This window comes from Miniopterus schreibersii (genome assembly GCF_964146895.1).
Source record: "Miniopterus schreibersii genome assembly, chromosome: 13".
Taxonomy (NCBI): Eukaryota; Metazoa; Chordata; class Mammalia; order Chiroptera; family Miniopteridae; genus Miniopterus; species Miniopterus schreibersii.
In genome coordinates, this window is record NC_138113.1 from 55,242,975 (window position 1) to 55,267,120 (window position 24,146).

The 24,146-nt window shown below is 37.4% G+C and overlaps 1 protein-coding gene across 7 annotated transcripts in view; it reads right to left on the reverse strand.

Moving 5' to 3' along the window:
- Positions 1 to 24,146, reverse strand: part of TSGA10 (testis specific 10) — an 87,646-nt gene that overhangs the window by 61,376 nt on the left and 2,124 nt on the right. For 6 of the 7 annotated variants that reach the window (XM_081156921.1, XM_081156920.1, XM_081156924.1 and 3 more), the window contains exons 2-3: positions 18,415 to 18,543; positions 5,741 to 5,956 (exon numbers count right to left, since the gene is read on the reverse strand). Coding sequence is in view for 2 of the 7 variants with exons in the window: in XM_081156918.1 (XP_081013044.1) it covers positions 5,741 to 5,956; positions 18,415 to 18,543 (345 nt within the window). In the remaining 5 variants the exon portion in view is untranslated. The remainder of the gene's footprint in view (positions 1 to 5,740; positions 5,957 to 18,414; positions 18,544 to 24,146) is intronic. The other variant, XM_081156919.1, reaches the window with a different exon arrangement.

Here is a 24,146-nt window from a genome sequence, read left to right on the forward strand (position 1 = left end):
TAAAAGCTTTCCCAAATCACCATAGTCAGAAGGGATTGTCTTTCCCTCTGAACTTTTTTAACAGTTTAGTTCAATCCAAACCACAAAAACTTTTTGTATCAGATTTATGACATCAAACACACCCAGTCTCATAGTATAGTTACCCATAGTTATATATTTAGGGTATGACTAAATTGTATGTTCCTAGAGGCCAGTGACTATGTTTTTATGCAAAGCTGAAAAGCTCTTTGCTAACAGTTAGCAAGTTAGTTTAATAATTTTATTTCTCAATTCATAAACTTCTCCTTCATTATTCTAAACTAAAATGTACTATATTTTAAATATATTCTGGAATTATTGCATCTCATTTGTTCTTTTGATCAAAGTACTTTTCTAAGATTTCTCTGGCAGTCAATATTTTTATGAAATATTAAGGGGATGGGTATTATGGTATGAGACATAACTTATGTACAGTTTGAGTAAGCTTATATATGTTATTTGGGTAGACAGTCTTCAATGCTTCAATTTATACTACTATGTAGACACTAAAAAAAAATGGATATATATTGAATTGTGTGTAAAGATGTCCATACTAAATTAATACAAAAACTCCACAAAGCCAAAAATTGTATTTAGTATGACACATTCTTGTAAAAAATAAATTTATATGCACATATCCTAGGTGCAGATGAAAGAAAACTAAAAATATATAAACTGAGGAAGATGGATTATGTCAGTTATAGCAAGGTATGATTACAGCAGATGTTATTTTCTATAGGCTGAAATTTCTAATAATAGATATGTATTACTTTACATACAAAAAACATAATGCTGATTCCACTCTGAAAAACAAATTATAACTGGCCCAGGTGAAAAGATGCTAACCTAGTGTGTTCTTTTATTTGACAGTTGTTTAATGAGGACTTACTATGTGCCTGACATCGTATTAAATGCTAGGTCTAGGGGTGAATAAAACAGACAAAAAACTGTCTTTACGGAGCTGACATTCTAGTTCAAAAGAGAAAAACAAAATATATTAGGCAAAATATATACCAGATAGAGATTGTGTCATTCAAAAAATATATAATGAGCACTCACATCTGTTGTAGGCACTTGACATACAAAAGAAGTGGACAAAATACATCAAGATTCCTGCCTTTGGGGATCTGATATTCCAGCTGATAGACAATAAAAAATACCTAACAAATAAGTTATATAGTACAATAGAAAAAAAGAGCAGAGTTAAGGATATTAGGGGTGTTTTGAGGAAGAGGTTGGAATTTGAAATAGGGTGACCAGGGAAGTCCATGAAAGGAGCCCTTTGAGCAAAGACTTAAAGGAGGGAGGGAGGCAACCAGGTAAAAATCTGGGAGAACATTCCAGGCAGAAGATACAGCTTATAGCAAAGGTCCTAAGGCCAAAGATGTTTGCTAAATTCCAAGGAATACTAAGGAGGCTAGTGAGGCTGGAGCAGAGGGAGGGAGGGGTAAGTAGTAGGAAAGGGCTACAGAGAAAAATAAAGCAGTGTGTGTGTGTGTGTGTGTGTGTGTGTGTGTGTGTGTGTGTAAGAGGGGGGTTAAAACTTAAATAAGCTTTACCTTTGCCTTCTACATGGTAGGTTCTGAAATATTTTCATTGACTGAACCACATACAAAGGTAACAATAATGACAGTAGCTACCAGAGAGCCAGTCTAATAATGGCCTCTGTGAATTAAAAACATAAATTCTATCAAGAAACTAGTACTGGTGAAATTGCAATTCTGCTTCTTCATACTTCAAAAGGTTGTGTTCAATCATCTGGGAAACATTGTTTTAAGACATGAATGATAAACGACCCAAAATGAGAAGACAAAAGGAGGCATACAGTTGTGCTTTTAAATGTCCACAAATTCTGACATCTCTTCCACCAAAGATGGAGCCTGACTGCCCTCCTCTTAAGTATGGGCTGCACTTAGCGACTCACATCTAATGAAAGGATATGGTGGTGTATAACGTGTGAGACTGGATCATAATAGGCATTACAGAGTCCTCCTTGCTGTCTCTCTTGGATCACTGGCTTGCAGACAAGCCAGCTGCCACAAAGAATATATTGAAGAACACCAGGGAAAGGTCCACCAGGCAAGGAGCCGAGGCTTCCTGCCAATAGCCAACAGGCATCTGAGTAAATCGTCTTAAAAGCAAATCTTCCAGTACCACTCAAGCAATGACTATGAACCAGAGCTACTCAGCTAAGTAGCAGTTGAAACTGCAAGATATAAATGTTTGTCATTTAAGGCCATTAAGGTTCAGGTAAGTTGTTGCACAGCAGTAGATAATATAATACTAAATACTCAAAACATTTTTATGAAATAAAATGGAAGAAGTTACTCTTTAAAAAGCTCACCTTTAAAAAATTACTAAAAGTAATTAATCTCCTTTGAGTAAATAAATTTAATACTGTCTTTCTTAATTCCAGGTAAACTAACAGCAGCTTTAGACTCAGACTCTACCTCCATATATCCAGAGCATAACGTCAAAGAGTATAGAACCCAAATGCCCTTTCTCAGCTCTTAAGTTAGAAATTCTTGTTTCAAACCTCCTCCCACAAGTCGGAGAGGAATCTGTCCTGGTAACTGGAAACCTAACAGCACACCCAGTGACGCAAGCAGGACACGCACCGGCGCCCCTACCCCAATGCTGGACATGCATCTTTCTAGTCCCCATTTACCTGTGAGCTTCGCTTACCGAGGTCGGCGACTTCAGGTCAGGGCCTTCTATCAGCCTGCAGGACCTATTTCCATTCTGTCTGCTCTTTTTTAACTTTCCACTGTTTGCCCTGCGCCAGCAATGCTATCTCTACTCTAAGGCTGCTACTCACCTTTTCCCCCCGAATAGCTCTCCAATTCTCAGATATACCAAAGGTTTCACCTTAGCAGTGGATATCTATTTTCTAGAAACACTATTTTTTGAGCCAAGCAGAGTTACCACCTGTGAATTTAATATTTTCAGTTTTAGGTAAATCCTAGGTCTTTTATTTTAGATATTTTCCATTCCTGAAACTCCCCCTTTGAGAGTAGAGGATTCACCCTGACACAGTCCTCACGCACTCTCTAGAATACAGATCCTGACAACCTTTCAAACTGTGACTTCTGTACTGGGCACTCTTCAGGGGGATTTGGCCAACTAAACTTTCCTGAGTCTGGGAAAGACTGCAGTAAATTCTTAATTTTAAGAAAAAACAGCGAAGATATAATAAAACATGAATCCAGTATTCTTTAATTTTATAGCTTGTATAATTAGTCTAAACTCAACTTAGCATTAAAATGTGAATAAAGAATAACTATTCCTAAAGAAAGCAGCAATGCAAACAAGAGTTTATTGAAAAATGTTTAAAATATTCAAGCTGCTTTTCAATGACCTTCAAATACTTTAGGAGCACCCATAACAAGATAAAGAATTCACAAATTAAAAGCCTATCATTCTTATCTACTGAGTAGCTCTCCTAAGAGCCCCTCAAGGCAGCATTTAAGAAGATTGTATCCTTACAACTTAAATACTCTTTTATTCAGACTTTTCACTTAATTATCCTTTCTAAATAACTGAGGTTACTGCATGTAAACAAATACCATCCTAGAGTTCATTAACTGGGCTCTTATATTTCAAGTTACTGTAACAAATAATACCTTCTATATTCCCATGTTCTCAGCCTAATCATTTAATTGCTTTATCATCGGCTACCTAGAATAGCATATATTATGCTACCAAAGTACATTAAAAGGGTGTTTACGAAGTAACATGTAACAACAATAAGCTTTGGAAACTACATCACAGACACTGTTTACTAATTGGGTGACTAACAACATCAAGTGAAGTAAGCACATTCACATGATATTTAAAAATTCAAGAGGTTGCTTTTTGGCTTTCAAATCTACTCTGTGATTTGCTTATAAACTATCAGGCAGCAATGAGAAACAAAACTGTCTTCATTTTATAATAGTGTTGAAATTCCCAGTTTCTAAATTTCATGGCAGAGTACTAAAACTCAATCAAGAAAGAAGATGTTATCAAAATGTCAAAAGCTACGGCAATTAAAATAATGTGGTAGTGGCACAGAAAAAAGCAAATGAATCAATGAACCCAAACAGTCCAGAACTGTTGTCCACGCAGTAGCTGCTAAAATGGCTCTTCAAATCATGACTAAAGAAAGGACTAGTCGACCCTACCTCATACTAGAACAAAAAAAATTCCAAAGGATTTTAACTTTAAAAAAAATATATTTAAAAGTATTAAAAGAAAACTAGAAAATGTTCTTATAGTTCTTGAGGTGAGAAGGCCTTCTTAAACAAGAATCAAAATGAGGCAAAGTACAGAGAATTTTCAGGGCAGTGAAACTATTCTTTTTGATAGTATAATTGTGGATAAATGTCATTTTACATCTGTCCAAACCCACAGAATGGGCAACACCAAGAGTGAACCTAATGTAAAATATGGACTCTGGGTAAAAATCATGTGTCAACATAGGTTTGATAGGGGCACTTATAATGTCCAAAGACTGAACACCTGAATTAATCTGAAATATAATTATATTACTTATAAACATATATACTTATGTAAGCAGGGATTTAAGTTCTTTTTTCTTAGACTTCTTTCTCCTAGGCCTTTGCACCCTACACTCTCCTTGATCCTGGACTGAAGCAATTAAGGAGGTGGCGCAGCTGTGAACAATGGGTTAAGATATCACCTTATCATCAAGACATCGCCAGGCCACCCAGATCAAAGGAGTGCAGATCTCACCTTATGGAGATATCCCCAGGTGCCAGGACTGCACATAGCTGCATTGCATTCCCAGCCCCAGTTTGCCTCATATAGCCCTGTCCCTCAGGCCACTCCTTAAGACAGGTTTTGGAAGCTCGTAGGCTCCCTGTCTTCTTGGTTGGCCCGCCTTCTCAATAAACGCCTTAGATGATTCAACCCTGCCTCCATTGAATTGGATTCAGCGACTGGCGGCCCCAAGCCCCACCCGGGTTTGTACCACTCTGGTGGGGGATGTTGATGATGGGGAAGGCTATGCAGGTGTGGGGGCAGGGAGTATATGGGAAATCTCTGTACCTTCTGCTTAGTTTTGCTATGAATTTAAAACTGCTCTAAAAAGTAAAGTCTACTCAAATTTTAAAAGGGGGGAGGGAACCTCAAAAAATAAAACAATCAAAATATTGACAACTATAACTACAAAGAAACTTTGGTTAAAAAACTTTTTCTAAAGTGTGAAGTATACTGTGGGTGTGAATACAGACAGGAGAAAGGAATGGGGTACATGTATTTTACTGGCAGTTACCTGTGCAGAGAGGAGAATTAGGGAGAAGGAGAAGTGTTTGGCACAGAACATTATTGCTTGAAGCTTTCACCATTACTACATCTCACTTGGGAAATTTTCTTAACAAAAGTTTTTAAAAGAAATAAAATGTAAGATACAATATAATTTTATCCATAGAACGAACATTGAAATATAATGTCAAATCTAAAAAACTTTCAAATGATATAAATGAGAAAGTCATTTTTTCCATTGCATTTACTAATTACATGATGTTTAAAGTAGAATTAAAGTTTTGATCAGTAGTCAGATGTCAACTAGTATTATTGTGGTCATTTCACACAATATTTTATATATATATACACACACACACACATATATGTATATAAAATCATTATGTTGCACACCTGAAACTAATATGTCAATTATACATCATTTAAAAAAAAATCCTATCATGGGTAAATCTAATACCTTTGCTTCTTCAAGTTCCTTGTCGGCGGTATCCACCACAAAATTTTTCTGTTTTTCCAGTTGCTCTGCTAGTTGGTCAATTTTAATCAGTTCCTTACAAAGATGCTCATTGTGGCTGGTTAAACTGTCTATTTGACCGCTTACCACTTCCTTATTGTTCAAGAGTTTCCTAACATATTCTTCCAAGGCATGATTTGTCTGTTTGAGGTCTTCAATCTGTTACAATTAGAAAGAAAATAATCACATTAAAATATTTCCTTAGCTTCCCTCCAGGAACAATGAGGTGGCTGGAATCAGAAAGGTGGGTTTGCTTCCGTGGCAAGGAGACTTAACTATGTGTCCTTTTTGACTTTCTGAATTTTGTGCCATGTGAATAGTTTCCCTATCTGAAAAATTATACCAAATAAAAATCTAAAGGTTTAGAGTTATATCTTTCAAGACAATTTACAGTTTAATAAAAAAAGAATTTAATTACTATTGATTTTTAACCATACTATTAGAAAAATTGCCAAATATTTCTATCTGCAGAAAGAAACAATAATCTTAAAATTATTTAATTTTAATAATTAGTATCATCAATTAGGCATTCTATAACTAAAGTTCCTTTTATTGTTATCAAAGTATGTTAGCTCTTTAGAAAAGTCCTTTTGAACAAACACATCAATAACTGCTTTACTAAGCTAAATACCAAATCATCAAGCATTTTCTGACTAATGTCGAGCTTTCCTTCCCAGCCCACTATCAAACTATCAAGGGACCAAGAAAAGGGCTTTTCAATCACAAAGGTATCCAAATGCCTTTAAAGGGGAAAATATATATATTTGACACATTGAACAATGATTATATGTCGGGAACTATGTTAAATTCTAAAGATTCAAAGCCAGGTGAGGTACCTGCCCTCAGTGGATTTATTGTTTACTTGAGAAAATACAAATACAATATGTTAAGTGCCATAAAGGACATAGCTATGAGATATAGTGGCACAAAGATCCTTTCCCATAGTATTTGACTCTCATTGTGTATTTAACAAACATTTATTGAGCACCTATTATAGTCAAGACACAGTTTCAGTACCCTCTGGGATATGTAAAAAGACAAAAGAAAAAAGTCTCAGTCTTCAAGGAGCATCTAAAATTGCTAAATACCTCATTTAATTGTTTTCTTAGTTCTAACAGTATTCTTGCCCTGACCTTGCCCTTTTCAAATAACTATATAGTTCTTTCCAATCCATCAGAATCAACAGTTCTTTAAAAACATAAACTTTATCTATAACTTGTCACTATATAAACAATATCCTAAAGGCTATGAGTTATATTTATACTACAATGACATTGATTGTACCCAATACATACCCAGAAGCACCATAAAAGCCATTATTTTAATCCAACTCTCCCTTTGGCATTTTGTAAGGCACACACTAACTTGTCAGATTTAGAGGTAAAGAGTTTAAATGATCAAATCCAGGAAACAAGAAAAATTTGAAGAATTAATAAAAAAAGGGAAACTGCAAATGCATGTATTTTCTTAGCTGAGTCCTTTATCACATGGGCCTGAAATTTTAGCAATACCTCCTACTCTCCTCTCTTTTGGCCTTTTCCCACATACAGCTAAAAATTCATTGAAAATGAAAATTTGAGGTAACTCCTATAATCTGGGGTGTTTCGTCTCACTGAGAATGAATAAAATGAAAGAATGCCATTTGTGATCCCAGCCCTTCTGACCTGTCTGGCCTAACTAGCCACCATCCCCAACACAGACCTAAGGTTCGGACACACAGTCTCACTAAAGTCATTTAAAAACCTGAATTAGGGAAGTTATTGAAAATGTTACATGCTGTCACTGAACCCCTTTTTATGAGAACCCTCAGGGAAATCTTTTTGTTCTTTGGATATTTCAGGAAAACATGTAGTTCTTCTAGATAGATACCAAGCTTGTTCCTACCCCATGGACTGTGAATTATTTAAGTAAAATTTCCTTTTTGCCTTTGCCTCTAGGACTTTTAAGGCCAATCTGCAGCCCACTTTTGTCCACTGCTACAGAAGTCTGTGCAGTAACTGTCTGCTATTCTCATCCTATGCTTTCACCAAGTTTATTTTCCCCTATTCTTATTATCTAAGCTATTTTCATTACTAGAATTTTTTAAACTATAGGATGTGGGGTAAACAAACAGATAAACTTCTATTTATCTGTTCTTATGTCTATTCTTCTTTGTTCATGACTTCTAGAGCGCCACATTTCTGAGCAACTAGAGCACACTAAAAATGCTTGCTGACCTTCCACTGCACCAGGAAAGATTAAGTGCTTCTAAAGCATTTAATTTAGTTTTATCTTAGAATTTTATAAGATATATTATAATCATTTTTTACTTTCCTGTCCCTTCCACTAAATTACAAGCAACTTTAAATGGATTGTATCTCTAATTTTTCAACATAACTCATTTTTGTATCATTATATATTTAGCACATAACAAATTATTGTTAAATAAAAAAATAAATTATAAATAAATGCATGAATACTCCCCTCACCTCTGACACCAAGCTCTACACTCATACATTTCCAAGGTATAAACACTTTGGAGGAGGCAGTTTAGAGTAGTAGAAAGGATGTGGGCTTTGGACTAAGGCAGGCAGATGTAAATCTGGCAGCAGTCCTTTACCAGTGACTTAACCTCAGGCAATTTACCATATGTTCTTGATCCTAAGAGGTGCATCTTGACTTCAGAAAAAATAAAGAGAAGACTCTTGAGTCTCATTTGTTAAGTGAAGAGAATATCTACAACTCGCAGGGTTGCATGTAAAGAGGTATTAAAGTTCAAGTAAAATTTCTGGCAGGTAAGAGGTACCCAAAAAGCAGCTTTTCAAAAAAACTCAAACAAACAAAAAAGCCCTTTTATTTTAAAATAACAGAAGAGTCACAGGAAGTTGCAAACATAGTACAGAGAGGTCTCATTGCCCTTGACTCCATTTCCCCCAATGGTTACATCTTAATCACAGGACTATAGCAAACCCAGAGATTTCACATTGCTATATAGTGTATTGTTCTATATGATTTTATCTCGTGTATAGTGTTTTAACTACTACCTCAACAAGATCAGAACAATTCCATCACCACAAAGATTGCCCTTTATAGTTACATCCTCTCTCTCCCCATCTTTAACTGTCTTTTTTTGTGGGGGGCATGAAATAGGATTTATTAGTGGGTGTGCGTAAGGAGGGGTCAGCCTGAGGCTCTCATGAGTGAAGGGCCACTAGTTGTCCAGGGGGCCACGATTATGGACGTATTTGATCCCACAGTCATCTGGGACGAGCCACTTTTCAGCCCCCATACCTTCAAATGCATCTGCATTAAACTTAGTAAAAGCCCCACTTCTTGGAGATGTGGCTCTTCTGGCGGCCAGGGAACTTGAACCTGGCCCTGTGTAGGGCCTCATTCACATGCTCCTTGTTCTGCAGCTTGGTGCGGATGGACATGATGACTTGGCCAACATGGACCCTGGCCACTGTGCCCTGGAGCTTTCCAAAAGCACCCATATAGGTTGGGAACAGCATGAGGTCAGACGTGAGTGTCCACTGGAAAGGGCTGTCTCAAGGTCCCTTGGGACAACCCATACAAGCAACAGGCTGCATAGAGTACTGAGGGTGCTGCTGTTTGCAGCCACTGCACACTGTGCTCCCAGGGGGAAAAGAGCAGGGTCTTAATTGTAGGCCATCCTTAACTCTTAGCAACCACTAATCTCTGTAATTTTGTCATTTTGATAACATTATATAGATAAATCATGTGATACAGATCACACTATGTGATATTTTGATATTGGCTTTTTCCCTCAACTCAATGCTCTTGAGGTCTATCCAAGTTGACAACTTGGATCAACAGTTCATTCCTTTTTATTGCTGATTAATATTTCATAGTATATATTATCACAGTTTGCTTACTCATTTGCCGATTAAGGGAAATTTTAGTTATTTCTAGCTTTGGGCTATAACAAATAAAGCTGCTATGAACAACTGTATACAGATTCTTGAATGGACATATATTTCCATGCTGGATTGTATGGTAAATGTATGTTTACTTTAATAAGAACTAAATTATTTTTCCAGAGTCGCTGTACCATTTCTCATTCCCACTGGAAATGTATGAATGATTCAGTTTCTCCTCATCTTTACCAGCATTTGGTATTGTCACTATTTTTAATTTTAGCTGTTCTTATAGGTGTACATTATTTCAGCATGGTCTTAATTTGCATTTCCCTGATGTTTACAATGGATAAACATCTTTTTATGTGTTTGTCGACCATATATACTTCTGTGAAATATCTCTTCATGTCCTTTGCTTATGCTCTAATTGGATTATTTGCTTCTTACTGCTGAGTTTTGATGAATTTTTCATGTGTTCTAAATATGAGTTGTAACATCTTTTAATTTTATTAATACGCTCTTTCATAGAGCAAAAGACTTAAATTTTATGAAATTGAAATTATTTTTTTTCTTTTATTAATGATGCTTTTGGTGCCATTTCTAAGAACTCTTCACCAAGTCCAAGGTCCTGAATATTTTCTCCTGTTACCTCTACTTACTTTTATATTTTACATTTAACTCTATAATCCATTTTGAGTTGATTTTGATATATGGTATGAGGTTTAGAACTAGGCTTATTTTCTTCCCCTAAAAGATATCCAATTGCTCCAGTAGCATTTGTTGAAAAGACTGTCTTTCCTCACCAAACTGCATTTGTACCTCTATCAAAAATGATTTGGCTGTACTTGTGTAGGCTATTTCTGGATTCTCTATGCTGTATTATTGATGTATGTGCCTATCCTCTAGCAATACCATAGTCTTTATCAGTACAGCTACATATCAAGTTTTGGAATCAAGTAGAATGACTATTCTTTTTTAAATTTTAATTTTAAAATTTATCGTTATTGTTGAAAGTATTACAGATGTCCCTTTTCCCCCCCTTGGTCCCCTCCACCCTGCATCCATCCCACCCCCAGGCTTTTGCTGCACTATTGATCCTTTTTCAAATAGTTTTTGCCTGAATTTTGATGGACGTTGCATTAAACCTGTTGCATTTTGATTTGGACAGAATTGACAACTTTCCTACGTTGAGGCTTCCAATCCATGAACATATGTATTTTTGCTGAAGTCATTAATTAGTTCTGGTTTTTGTATTGTATATTTTATGAGACTTTCTAAGTAGAAGATCATGTTATCTACAAACGGGGACAGTTTTACTTCATTTCAGGTCTGTGTGCCTTTCGAACTTTCAACTTGGCTATATGCAGAAAGGGGATTTCTTGTAGACTGCATAAAGTTAGGTCATGATTTTTAATCCACTCTATCAGTTTGCATCTTTTAATTGGGTATAGACTATATGTATTTAATGTAATTACTTTTGTTATAACTCAAGTGTGACCTTTTTTTGTTCACTGTTTTGTTTTTCTTGCCTTTCTGTGGATTACTTGAACATTTTTAAATTTTAATTCCATTTTGAATTACCTGTGGTATTTTTGAGTATATCTTTTTGTATGGCATTTAAAAAAGATTTTTAGAGAGAGGGGGGAGAGGAGAGAGAGAGAGAAACATCGATGTGAGAGCAGAACATTGATCAACTGCCTCTGCACACCCCCTACTGGGGATGGAGTCCACAAGAGGGGTATGAGCCCTGATGGGGAATCAAACCAACAACCTTTTGGTGCACAGGATGATACCCAACCAACTGAGCCACACCAGCCAAGGCTGTATAGCATTTTAATGGTTGGTCTAGATTAGGGGTGGGGAAACTTTTTTCTGCCAAAGACCATTTGGATATTCATAACATCATTCACAGGTTATACAAAATATTACCTTAAGAATTAGCTATGAAAAAAGCTCCTCGATTTATTGAATTTCGAGTGCCACCTGTGGTTGCCTTGGCGGGGCCAGACCAAACAATTGCATCGGCCATACAAAGCAGGCTGGCTGGCTGTTCCCCATGCCTGCTCTAGATGTTACGTTATAAACTCACAACTTATCACAGCCTACATTTTACCAGTTCAAGTGAACGGCAGAAACCTTACTGTCCGTTATGTACCATTTTCCTCCTCTATTAATAACTGTCTTAAACATATCCTCTACATGCATCAAGAAAACAAGAAGGAAAAAAGAAAATCTATTGCATTTACTCATATTTATGCTCTAAATGATGTTCTTCCTTTCTTTCTATTCTTTCAAGATTCCTTCTTTTATCACTTTCTTCCTAGTTAGAGGAATTCCTTTTGCTATCCTTTGCTGGTAACCAATTCTTTTAGTTTTCTTCATCTGAGAATGTCTGGATTTTCCCTTCATACAGCATCCTGGGTTGACAGTTCTTTTCTCCAGCACTTGAAAAATGTGCCACTTCCTTCTGACCCCCATTTTTCCAGAACTGCTGTAATTTGAGTTGATGTTCCCCTCTAGGTAATGAATTCTCTGGTATATTTCAGGATTTTTTAAAAAATTATCTTTATTGTTGAAAGTATTACATATGTCCCTTTTTTCCCCCATTGATCCCTTCCACTCCACATCCACCCCACTCTCAGGCCTTCCCCATACCAACGTCTGTGTCCATGAGTTATGCTTATAAACATGTAAGTTCTTTGATTAATCTCTCCCCACCCACCCACCAACCCATCCCCACCCTCCATCTGAGATACCTCAGCCTATCCCATGTTTCTATGTCTCTGGATCTATTTTTTTCGTCAGTTTATTTTGTTTATTATGTTCCACATATAAGTGAGATCATGTGGTACTTATCTTTCTCTGACTGGCTTATTTCGCTTAGCATAATACTCTCCAGGTCCCTCCATGCTGTCCCAAAGGATAAGTGATCCTTCTTTTTTACAGCTGCATAGTATTCCACGGTGTAAATGTAGCAGTTTTATCCACTCATTCCTCTAGAATTTTTTTTGTAAGTTTAGGTGCTCCTATTTGGGTGTACATGTTTATTAGGGTTATACGCTCTTGTTGGATCCATCCCTTTAGAATTACATAGTGACCTTTATTGTCTCTCATTATGGTCTTCATTTTGAAGTTTGTTTTGTCTAATATTAGTATTGCTACCCCAGCTTTTTTTTTCATTTCCATTTGCATTGAAAATTTTTTTCCATCCCTTCACTCTCATCCTGTGTGAGTCTTTTGAGGTATGTCTCTTGTAGACAGCATACATTTGGGTCATGTTTTCTTATCCATTCAGCCATGCAATGTCTTTTTATTTAATCCATTTACATTAAGGTTATTACTGATAGGTCCTTATTTATTGCCATTTTAATTCTTTATGCCTATGTTTCTCTCTCTGTTTCTTCTTATTATTACAGCAGTCCCTATAACATTTCCTGCAATGCTGGTTTGGTGGTGATAAACTCCTTTAGCTTTTTTTTTTTGCCTGGAAAGCTATTTTGCCATCTATCTTGAATGATAGTCTTGCTGATAGCATAGTCTTGGTTTCAGATCCTTGCTTTGCATTACCTTGAATACTTCATGCCATTCCCTTCTGGCCTGTAAAGTTTCTGATGAGAAGTCAGCTGACAGTCTTATGGGAGCTCCTTTGTAGGTAACAAATTGCTTTTCTCTTGCTGCCTTTAAGATTCTTTGTCTTGAATTTTTGGCATTTTCATTATGATGTGTCTGGGCGTGGGCCTCTTTGGATTCTTGCTTGGGACTCTCTGTGCCTCCTGAACTTGTGTGACTTTTTCCTTGACCAGGTTAGGGAAGTTTTCTGCCATTATTTCTTCAAAGCCTCTATCCCTGCTTACTTTCCACCTCTTCTGGCACGCCCGTAATGCAAATATTGTTATGTTTCATGTTGTCCCACAGCTCCCTTAAATTGTCTTCCTGTTTTTAAATGGTTTTTTCTTTTTGAATCTGATTTTTTCTGCTGTCTTCTAATTTGCTGATCTGAGCCTCAGCTTCCTCTAATCTGCTTTTTATTCCTTCCAATGTATTCTTTATTTCTGTTATGCCATTCTTAATTTTCTTCATAGTTTCCATATCCTTTTTCATGCTGTTGGGCATCTTTACAATCAGTATTCTGAATTCTATATCTGAGAGATTGCTTATCTCCATTTCATTTAGCTCTTTTTCTGGAGACTCGTCTTGTTCTTTCATTTGGGGCATGTTTTTTGGTCTCCCCATTTTGACTGTCTGGGTTTCTTGCTATGTATTAGATAGATCTGCTAGGACTCTCACTTTTTGGAGGGTCTCTGGTACAGGCCAATTGTCAGATGCAGTTTGTGACTGGCCCTGAGTATCCTGTTTGAAGCTATCAACAACCCTCGGCTTGAGGTCTCCTCTGCTGGGGCTGGGTGTTTGGACAGGACCAAGATGTACACCACAGTCTGCTTTCTAAGGCCCAGGTCCAGAAGCAGATCAGGCAAAGACTCAGAGCACTCTGAGCTCTGCCTCTGCCTGCAGGCTGATTAATCTGATTCTCTTAATGAGCCTCAGGCTGTAGAAATTCCACAGGGTGGGGTAGCTGGTTATCAGTCTCTTAAGGAGCCTAAGGCTGCAGAAACTCCTCTGGGTAGGGCAAAAGGTTTCCTAGCAGGGTGGGGCAATTGCTTCCTCCCCCCTCCCAGGCAAAAACCACAAAATGTCTGCCTGAGAAAGAGGTAGTCTGCAGTATGGGGGAATGACTTGGCACAGGAATTCAGACGGGTGCCTTCTGATCTGCCTCCAGAGCCCACAACCCTAGATTCTCCTCACCCAGCTCCAGTCCAATCTGCCCTTCCTCTACTGGAGCCCAAGGTGAGTGGCTACACACAGCTTTGTACTTTGACTCTTTAAGAGGGTGCTTGTAGTTCTAGTCTCTGTCCCTGGCAGACAGAATCCCTGCTGCTTTTCACAGCCAGTTGTTATATGGGCACCCTTCTCAGCTCTGGTGCTCTTGGCTGGGAAGCCCAGCTTGTGGTTTAGACCTCAGAGGCCTCAGTGGGAAAGCCCCACAGCTGATATATCCCTCAGCTGAGCCCTCTTGTGCCTCTGCACTTCCTACCAGTCTCTATGCTGTCTCTGCTTAAGGTCTTTGGTTTTAAGGGTGCTCTCTAGCAAGTCTGCAGTTGCAGTTTATTATTCAGGATGGTTTTAGTTGTAATTCCAGTTTAGTCCTGGGAGACCATCAGTAGACCTTCTACTCAGTCCGCTGCCATCTTTAATCTGAGGAATTTTTTTTGTCTTTAGTTTTCACAAGTTTAAATATAAAGTGCCTAGGCATGGATTTCTTTGGGAGACTCCTTTAATGTCTTGTCTTTTACCAAATTTGGGGAATATTTAGCCATTATTCCTTCAAATACTTTTTCAGCCTCACTCTTTCCTACCTCTTTAGCTGGGACTACAATTATCCAAATATTGTATCTTTTGTTACAGTTCCTCCTGTTCTAAACCTCCATTGATTTTTTTCCAATCTATTTTTTCTCTCTTTAGGTAATTTCTATTTATCTGTTCTCATGTTCACTGATTCATTCCTCTCTCCTGTGTATTTTGTTGTTTGAGAACACTGTGTATTTTACTTCAGCTACTGTTATTTGTTTTAACAATTTTTGTGGTAAAATATACCATAAAATTTACCATTATAACTATTTTGTGTACAATTCAGTGGCATTAAAAATACTCATAATGTTGTGCAACCTTTCCATATCCATTTTCAGAACTTTTCCATTATGCCAAACAGAAACTCTGTACCCATTAAACAAAACCTATGAATTTTCCTATTCTAGGTACATACAATATTTGTCCTTCTGTGCATGCCTTATTTCACTTAGCATAATGTTTTCAAGGCTCATCCATGTTGTATCATTGTATCAGAATTTTATTCTTTAAGGCTGAGTAATATTCCATTGCATGTACATACCACAGTTTACCCATCCATCTGTTGATGAACATCTGGGTTTCTAACTTTTTGCTATTGGAAATAATGCTGCTATGAACACTGGTGTACGAATATCTCTTTGAGGGCCAGCTTTTAATATTTTGGGGATATACTTAGGAGTGGAATATCTGGGAACATACTGTAATTCTATATTTAGCTTTTTGAGGAGCTGCTAAACTTTTTTCAACATGGCTGCACCATTTTTACTTTCCCACTAGCAACATACTGGGCTCCAGTTTCTCCACATACTCACCAATACTGGTTATATTCTGTGTTGTTTTTTTTTTTTTTTTATAATATCCATCCTAATGGGTGTAAAGTGATATCTCATTGGGGTTTTAATTTCCATTACTTTAATGGTTGGTGATCTTTTCATGTCCTATTAGCCATCTGTATCTTCTTTGGAGAAATGTCTATTCAAGTCCTTCACCCATTTTTGAACTGGGTTTGTGGTTGTTGTTAAGTTGTAGTAGTTCTCTATATTCTGGATATTAATGCCTTATCTGATACAAAATTTAGAAACATTTCCTTCTGTGCATTTTTAATAATCTTTATTTCTTAGAGCAGTTCTAGGTTTATAGAAAAATTGGTCAGGAATTACAGAGATTTCTGACATCCTTTTGTTTTGCCACCCCCAAAACCCCTTCATTTTACCCTCTTACATCTTGTAATGGTGTAGTACATTTGTTATAATTGATGAACCAACACTGATACATTATTATTAACTAAAGTCGATAGTTTACATTAGGGTTCATTCTTTGGGCTGTAGATTCTATGGGTTCTGACAAATGTATAATGACCTGTAACCATCATTATTGTATCATACAGAAAAGTTTCACTGCCCTAAATATCACCTGTGCTCCATTCACCACTCCCTCCTTCCAAATCACTGGCAAGCAGTGATCTTTCTAAGGTCTCTATGTTTTGTCTTTTCCAGAAGGTGATATAGTTGAAATGAGAGTATATAACCTTTTCAGATTGTTTTTTTTGCACCTAGCAATATGCTTTCAAGGTTCCTTTATGTCTTTTTGTGGCTGGATAACTCATTTCCTTTTACAATTCCATTCTTCAGATGCACCACAGTTCATTTATCCATTTACTTATTGAAGAACAATTTGGTTGCTTCCAAAATTTCCATTTGGTTCTTCTTTGTATCTCTTTATGTCTTTTTTTTTTTTTTGGCTGAGGTTCTCTATTTTCTTTTGTATGTCTCAGGAATTCACAAAATTGCTTGCTGAAGCACTTCTAAGATGGCTGATTTAAAATCCTTGTCAGATAATTATAGTATCTAATTCATCTCTGTGTTGGTATATCTTGTCTTTTCTCATTAAAATTTAGATCTTCCTGATTTGGGGGCTGAGGAGTCTTTTTTTATTATTATTGAAACCTGGTGTTTTAGTGGGTTTCCTGTGACACTGCTCCAACTAGAAAACAGGGACACTGCCTTTTTCCTGCTAGGTGGGATGGAAGTCCAGTTTCTACCTAAGGCTTCCATGGACACCTGGAGAAGGTGATGCTCCTTGTTGCTGCTAGGCAGGGATGGAAGTTCAAGCTCCTCACTAGGACTGCTGATAACACAACAGCTACGAAAAACAAAGGTGCCTCGTTACTGCTCTCTCCTGTCCTCCACAGCCTCTGTAGGTGAGTGGACTTGTTAATGCTGGGTCATGGTAAAAGCCCTAACTCTGCACTGTCTCCTCTGACAACTTCAGCAAGGAGGAAAGGGGGCACCTCATACTACCAGGTGGGGGTAGATGTACAGGCTCCCCATGTGGTTTACACACACACTACGGGGTTGGGAACTTCCCTTACTGACTGCTTTGTGGGCAGAAAAGTCTTGGTTCCCAACTCAGCCATCCTCTCTGATACCACCTTGTCAGGATGGAGAACTTGGTGGGGGATCACGGGGAGAGTACGAGGTGCAGGTGGGGCTTCTTGTTATAGCCCGGCAAGGGTAGAAGTCTAGGCTCTTTACTTAGCCTTTGCTGGCAGGAACAGGGCTATAGTTTTTTCCACTCTGTTGTCTAAAAGTAGTCTGCCTTGCTAGGCTATCCTTTCCTAGTCCTTTGGCTAGAGACAGATGGCTTTTCTGAGACCTTTTATTTGGTCTGCACCCATTGTTGTTTCTGAGGGCAAGTTTTTCCAGTACTCTGTCTGAAATATATGGAGCAAAAAGAAAATCTAGGAACTCACTAATGTGTCACTCATTGTATGATAGGGTCCCTAGTCAGTTTTTTTTCTTCCCACCTTTCAGTATTCCATTTGTTTTATACATAATGTTTGGGGGGTTTAGCTGTACTTAGTAGGAGGAATAGGGGAAATCAGTCTACTTCTTCCTAGAAGAGGCGATTTCTATTAATAGCTACACCACAGATCAGGCACCAGAAGAGAAGCAATACTGAACTTGGAGGTCAGAGAATGGGTTCAAATCCTAGCTAACTTGGGAGTTCAGAGAAATCCTAGCTCTGTCACTCATTAGGCCAGTATCACAATTCTTTAACCTCTTGGAACTTCAGTTTCCATGTCTGTAAAACAGAAGTAGCAACAGTTTCGCAAGGTTGGGATGAAGTAAGATTATGTACTTGAAAGTACCTAATACAACACTTAGTTTGTACTCACTGACTCTGAATCTATGTGTATCAAAATGGTTAAGATAAAAATGAAATTATTGTAGACCCATAAAATAAAAACTATAAAACCAGCAGTGAATTAATTTTATTCTTCATCTCATTTTAAAATAGGCCCCAGCCAAAACTAATTGAGAGAAGTAAATATGTATGTAAATTAAATGTAACCTGTAATTTCAGTGCAGAGATGAATTTATCTTGAGTTCTCACTTCTTGTTCTAGCTGGAGAGTATTCTGGTATTTTCCAGCTTCAGAAACTGGAGCCCCTAGACCAAAATTATCTTCTTTGGTGGTAACCTAGTGGAAAGAATGGGAATAATACCAGAACATTCAATTTAAAACAGTTTTGTGATTTTTCACAACAGTCAATAAATTTTGGAAATTAACAACCTTCTTAGATACATTTTCAGTTGGTTTTAACCTTGTTATACCAGCAAAGAGGATTTCACCAAGCTTTAATTTCTAAACATTTTATATTATAAAACTTTTTCTGTGTTTTCCAAATATAACTACAATATTGAACATGCTTTTCAAAAAATACACGCCCCATCTTATCCCCTTGGTAATCACTGTAGTAAGGAAATATTGGGTGGCAAATAATTAAGTAGTCTCCCTCTAGGCCTGTGTTTTCCAAAAAGTTTTGCTACCCATATCACCAAGGGCTGACTTCCCTAATATATAAATAATTTCTATAAATAAAAAAGGAAAAGAAATACCCTAGTAGAAAAACTGGCAAAGAATATGGATATTTCACATACATGGCTTATAAATAGATTTAAAGATATTCAATCTCTTCAGTTATAGGGATACAGAGTGAAGCAGCAGTGGATACCACTTTTTATCTTTGTCACAATGGCAAAGATAAAATAGTTGGATATATGACATAGATTGTTATACATCACTGTGGCGCTGTAAACTGACACAATGTTTATGGAGAACAATTAAATCCAGCAACATTACAAATGTACATGGCTTCTGTACAAAGAATTCCATTTCTAGGATTTCTTTCTAGGATTTCTTCCCATGTTTGTACATGTGCAAAAATAAGATATTTCACTTTAACATACTACACATACTAATCCATATTGTGCTTTTTCATGTGACAATTCTTCTTAGAAATTGTGTAATTGAGGAAAATAATTGGTTCTTTCCCTGACTCCAGGCTGCCTTTATGTTAAGAAGAGAGAACTGCTACAAGCACCATAGGTTTCTCCTGGTAACACTGCTGTTCTCCAAAATCTAGTGCTTGGGAAAGTACAGGATCAGGATCCCCCAGTCGCTGACTCTGAGTCACACCCTGTCTGATCATGCACTGAGCAGTGTGATAGACTTATCTCTTTTCCCTTTCCCTAAACAAGACCCAAGTCTGGGTTTCTGCTCTTCATTCCACTACTTGCTGCCCCTCTTGGAACTTAGAATTAGATCCCACAGAGTATTTCTAATGATGAATCATTTAGGCCCTGGGGTGGGCTGAAATCCTAACTACCACTCCTTCACAGCTTCTGTGGAAAAATACGTTCCTCGATATAAACATTTGACTTAGAATAAGAGAATCAAATGACTCCTCACCATGCTATTTTTCAATTTTTAGTGAATATATGAATCACTTGGGAATCTTGTGAAAATGCAGATTTTAATTCACAACAGGCCTGAAATACTGCATTTCCTAAAAGCTGCTCAGTGATCTTTATTTGGCTAGTAGAGAAACTAGACCCATAGAGAGTCCCATGAAATGAGCACTGAATTATTATTTATTCCTCATCTTATTTTAAATGGGCCCCAGCCAAAATTAATTCAGGGAAATTAAAGTCTAAACCTGCCTAGCATTCAGAGTTCTTCATAATTTGGCCCCTTCCCAGTCTCCAAATGTATCTCCTATTTGACCCTTCCAAGTATCCCTCCATTAAAGACAAACTATTCCACCCATTCTTTTTTTTTTTTTTTTAATATATCTTTATTGATTTCAGAGAGAGGAAAGGAGAATGAGAGAGAGACAGAAACACCAAAGATGAGAGAGTCATTGATCGGCTGCCTAGCCCACAACCCGGGCATGTGCCCTGACCAGGAATCGAACCCCGATTGCCTGGATCCTAGATTGACGCTCAACCGCCGAGCCAAGCCCGGGCGGGCCCAACCATTCTTTATACATTCAGAAACATGTTATCTTTTATACATAAGCCTTCCCCTCACCCTCTTCTCCATTTAACTAAAGACACTTCTAAGGTTCGGCTTGAATTACATATTCTCTAGGAGGTTCTCTCCATCTTCTCCATTGAATAGTGATCACTTCTTCTTTGAGACTTTTGTATATATTAGTAACAGAACAAATTATGTAGCTATTTGGTTTTCCTGGACATATATCTTCCACACACAGTCATTAAAATGTTAAGAACAAGCTATGTCTTAGAGCTCTCTGTACTGCCCCAAACGGCACAGAGTTGTCTGTATAATAGGAAGGTGTCATAAAAATTTGTGGAGGTGATAAAGAAGCAGTATACACCAAAATAAATAAAACTGAATTTTCCTTCTTCTCTTTGGTAAACTCAATCAAGTAGGGATTCTATAAAATTACCTCAGAGAATAATCTAGAATTAGGAGGAGGAAGCGTCCCAGAGATGACCTGACAATTGTGAGCAATCATATTAGAGCTGCTACTTTCCTTGCACTAGTTTTGGAGGCAGTAAAGAGGGAGAGAAATCAATGTATCTGAAATGCTCATGCCTAGCCTGCCACCTGAATATCTTCCATATTCCCATGATCTCTAAGTGGAACTAGGAATGGAACGTGTGCTCCTGTACAGATCCCAGAGAATGCAAGTAAAAGTACTGTGTGAGCAGCAAACTGTTACCATGAACGTCCAAGCTAGAATCACAATCATTCTCAACTGGGAAGTAACACAACACAGCGGTTAAGGGAACCCTCCTTAGCGTCAGACTGCTCATGTTCACCATGCTAGTTCTGCCGATTCTCAGCTGCATGACTATAGGCAAGTTACTTCTGTGGCCAAGGTTTCACCTATAAAATAGGAATGATAACAGTACATGCTTCAAAGAGCTGTTGTGAGGATTCATACACGTAAAGCACTCAGAAAAGTGCCTGGCTAAAACAACTGCTATATACATTACTATTAACAATTACTATTATTACTAATTCCTCTCACTGACTCAACTTATCTAATTGGCCATCAAGTCCTACTGGTCTTTTCACTTAAATCTCTCTCAAATACATTTCTTTCATCCCTACCACGGCTTCAGTTCATACTATCAGACTGTAACGGTCACATTTATTCAATTCTCAAATTTATAAATAGCTAGAATAATGATGAACCAATATTAGATTCTGGGGAGAGAAAGATGGAAAACAAATAAAAAGCTATAATTTCAACGTTAATGAATCTAGGGAAGTCCAGAACGAATAAATCAGAAATTAGAGTACAGCAGGATTAGTGCACATCAGAGGAATGAATGCACATGGATGCTAAGGGGATAGAGAGACAAGGACTACAAATGAGTATTTCTGAGTTCTACTTCCCTCCAAAGGACTCAGAATGTACTTTCCATGTCCCCAAAAAGCTATGAACATACCCTATTGGAGCACATAACACATTATGTTGTTTATTGGATGTCACAGCCACTGCAACTTTAACACGTGCAAAGACCTCTAATTCTACCACTTGCAGTCTGCTCTCAACCCCACCTCCTCTATGTTCCCTCCCAGTCTTTCCCATGTCAAATGGCACTATCATTCAGGCAGTGCCCAAGGTCAAACAACTGAGGAGTCCTCTTTGTTTCCTCTTTCCCTGACCCCTATCAAATCCATCAACAAGGCCTGTTGGTTCTAACTCCAGATCCACCCACTTGTCTCCATTTTTATTACCACCACCATGGTTCAAGTCACCATCATCTCCCACATGGATTACTGCAACAGTTTCCTAACTGGTCTTTCTGCTTCTACTGTCGCTCCCTACAACTATTTTCCAAACTGAAATCAAAACAGTCACTTTAAAACAATGAGATCCTGCTCAAAAAGACTCCAATGGTTTCCCACTGCAATCAGAATAAAATCCATACATTTTAAAGTTCTATGTAATTTGGCCCCTGCTTTTGCTTCCCTAAAGACCCAGCACTCTCTTCTTTGTTCCCCCACCAGCTTGGTTTTCCTCCTGTTTCTCTACTGTATCAACATCATTCCATTTTAAGGCCCAGCCCATGGCTGGCTCCATCTGACCCTCAGCTCAGCTCTTTGGCTGAAATGTCAGAGGGTCTTCCCTGACCTCTTACCTAAAGCAGCCTTTCTCTCAGTCACTCTCTTACTAGGTTATTTACACTTACACTATTTGAAATTACATCATTTATTTCTTCACTAGTTTATTCCCCCTACTGGAAGGTAAGCTCCAAGAGATCTAGACTCTATTGGGTCACTGCTATATTTCTAATGCCTAGAAAGGCGCACAGCACAAAATTGGTACTCAATAAAATATTTTCAATATAATCAACTTTGATGACTGGAGCAAAGCAGTTTTAATGGTAGGAAAGGGGTTGAAGTAAGTTTGATTAGGCCTAATAAATGAACTAGTAGTAAGGAAAAGGAAATAGAAAATGTACATTTCTTTTAGGAAGCACGATTGTGAGAAGAGAGGTAGAGTGAAAGTTAGAAGACAACCAAGGTTGTTGAAGGGTCGTTACAAAAGAAGAAAAACTTGTTTCTTAATTCTCTTTACATCAAGGAAAGCTTTTAGAATTAAACAAAAGCCCTGGGTCCGTCCTAAATGCAAACACATACAAAACTTTACAATTTCAGGGGTTCAAGAACTCCCTAAGTTCTTGTGCTCCAGGTTAAAAAGCCCTACAGGGTAAACACAATAAAGATTCTAAGACATGGGTTAATGCTAACTAATGGAGAAAGGCCACTGGGCTAACAAGAGGAAATCCAGGTACAAGCTGTGCATTGTCCTAGGAGGCAAGAAAGAGAAAAGCAAGGTCAGGCGAAGATTAACATAAGGGGTAGAAATCTGAAGAAGCTCCTGCCTGGTAGACTTTTGCCTTTTCAGTGAAAGATGAGGTAAGATCTTGTGCTAAAAAGTATCATCAGTGTTGAGCAAAGTATCAGGTATATAATATGTCCTCAACAAATGTCCACTGAATATTTTTACAGAATACTGGAATATTTTATATGGGATTCTGAATTCTAGTTCCACAAAAGGTCAACTTGTTTTCTTTTTATAAAACTGTCCCCAAATGTTTAGACTGATAGACATTTTGAAGTAGGAAGGAAGAATAGCCTCACTAACAGAAAGATATAATAGAGAACCACACAAAATTTTATGAATAATTTTGAGATAGGTATTTTGTATTTATAATAAAATCAGTGAATAAATGTTTTGGGAATTCACTTCAATCAGAATAGTAAAGCCACAATGTATAACCTTTCTTATGAAAAAGAAATAACCTTTCCTAGTCATTCCATTCAAACCCAAAGCCCTCCCTCACTTCTCTTCAAATCAGATTATACTGTAAAGAAACAGCTTGTGTTTTAGAAGTGAATAAATAAATGGCCTTAGGAGAGGTACCACTTATTAAGACCTCTTGGAAACACAAGGGGTTAAATAGTTGTTTTCAAGAGCCTTTTCTGAACTTAAATATTTAATAATATATAAATTGGTATTAGTAGTATAACTAAGACATGGAACTGCCTTACTAACTAGCTCACTTCAAAAGATTACCCTGGGAAAATAAAAGGATTATCATGGGGTAATGTATAAGCAACTTCACAACAGTGTTGTTCACATTTACCAAAAACTAAAATCCTTAGTGTCCATCAAGAGAAGAGGAGATAAACTGTGGTATATTCTTACATTAGGACACTAAACAACAAACTAGAAGCAACAACAAGGATAAACC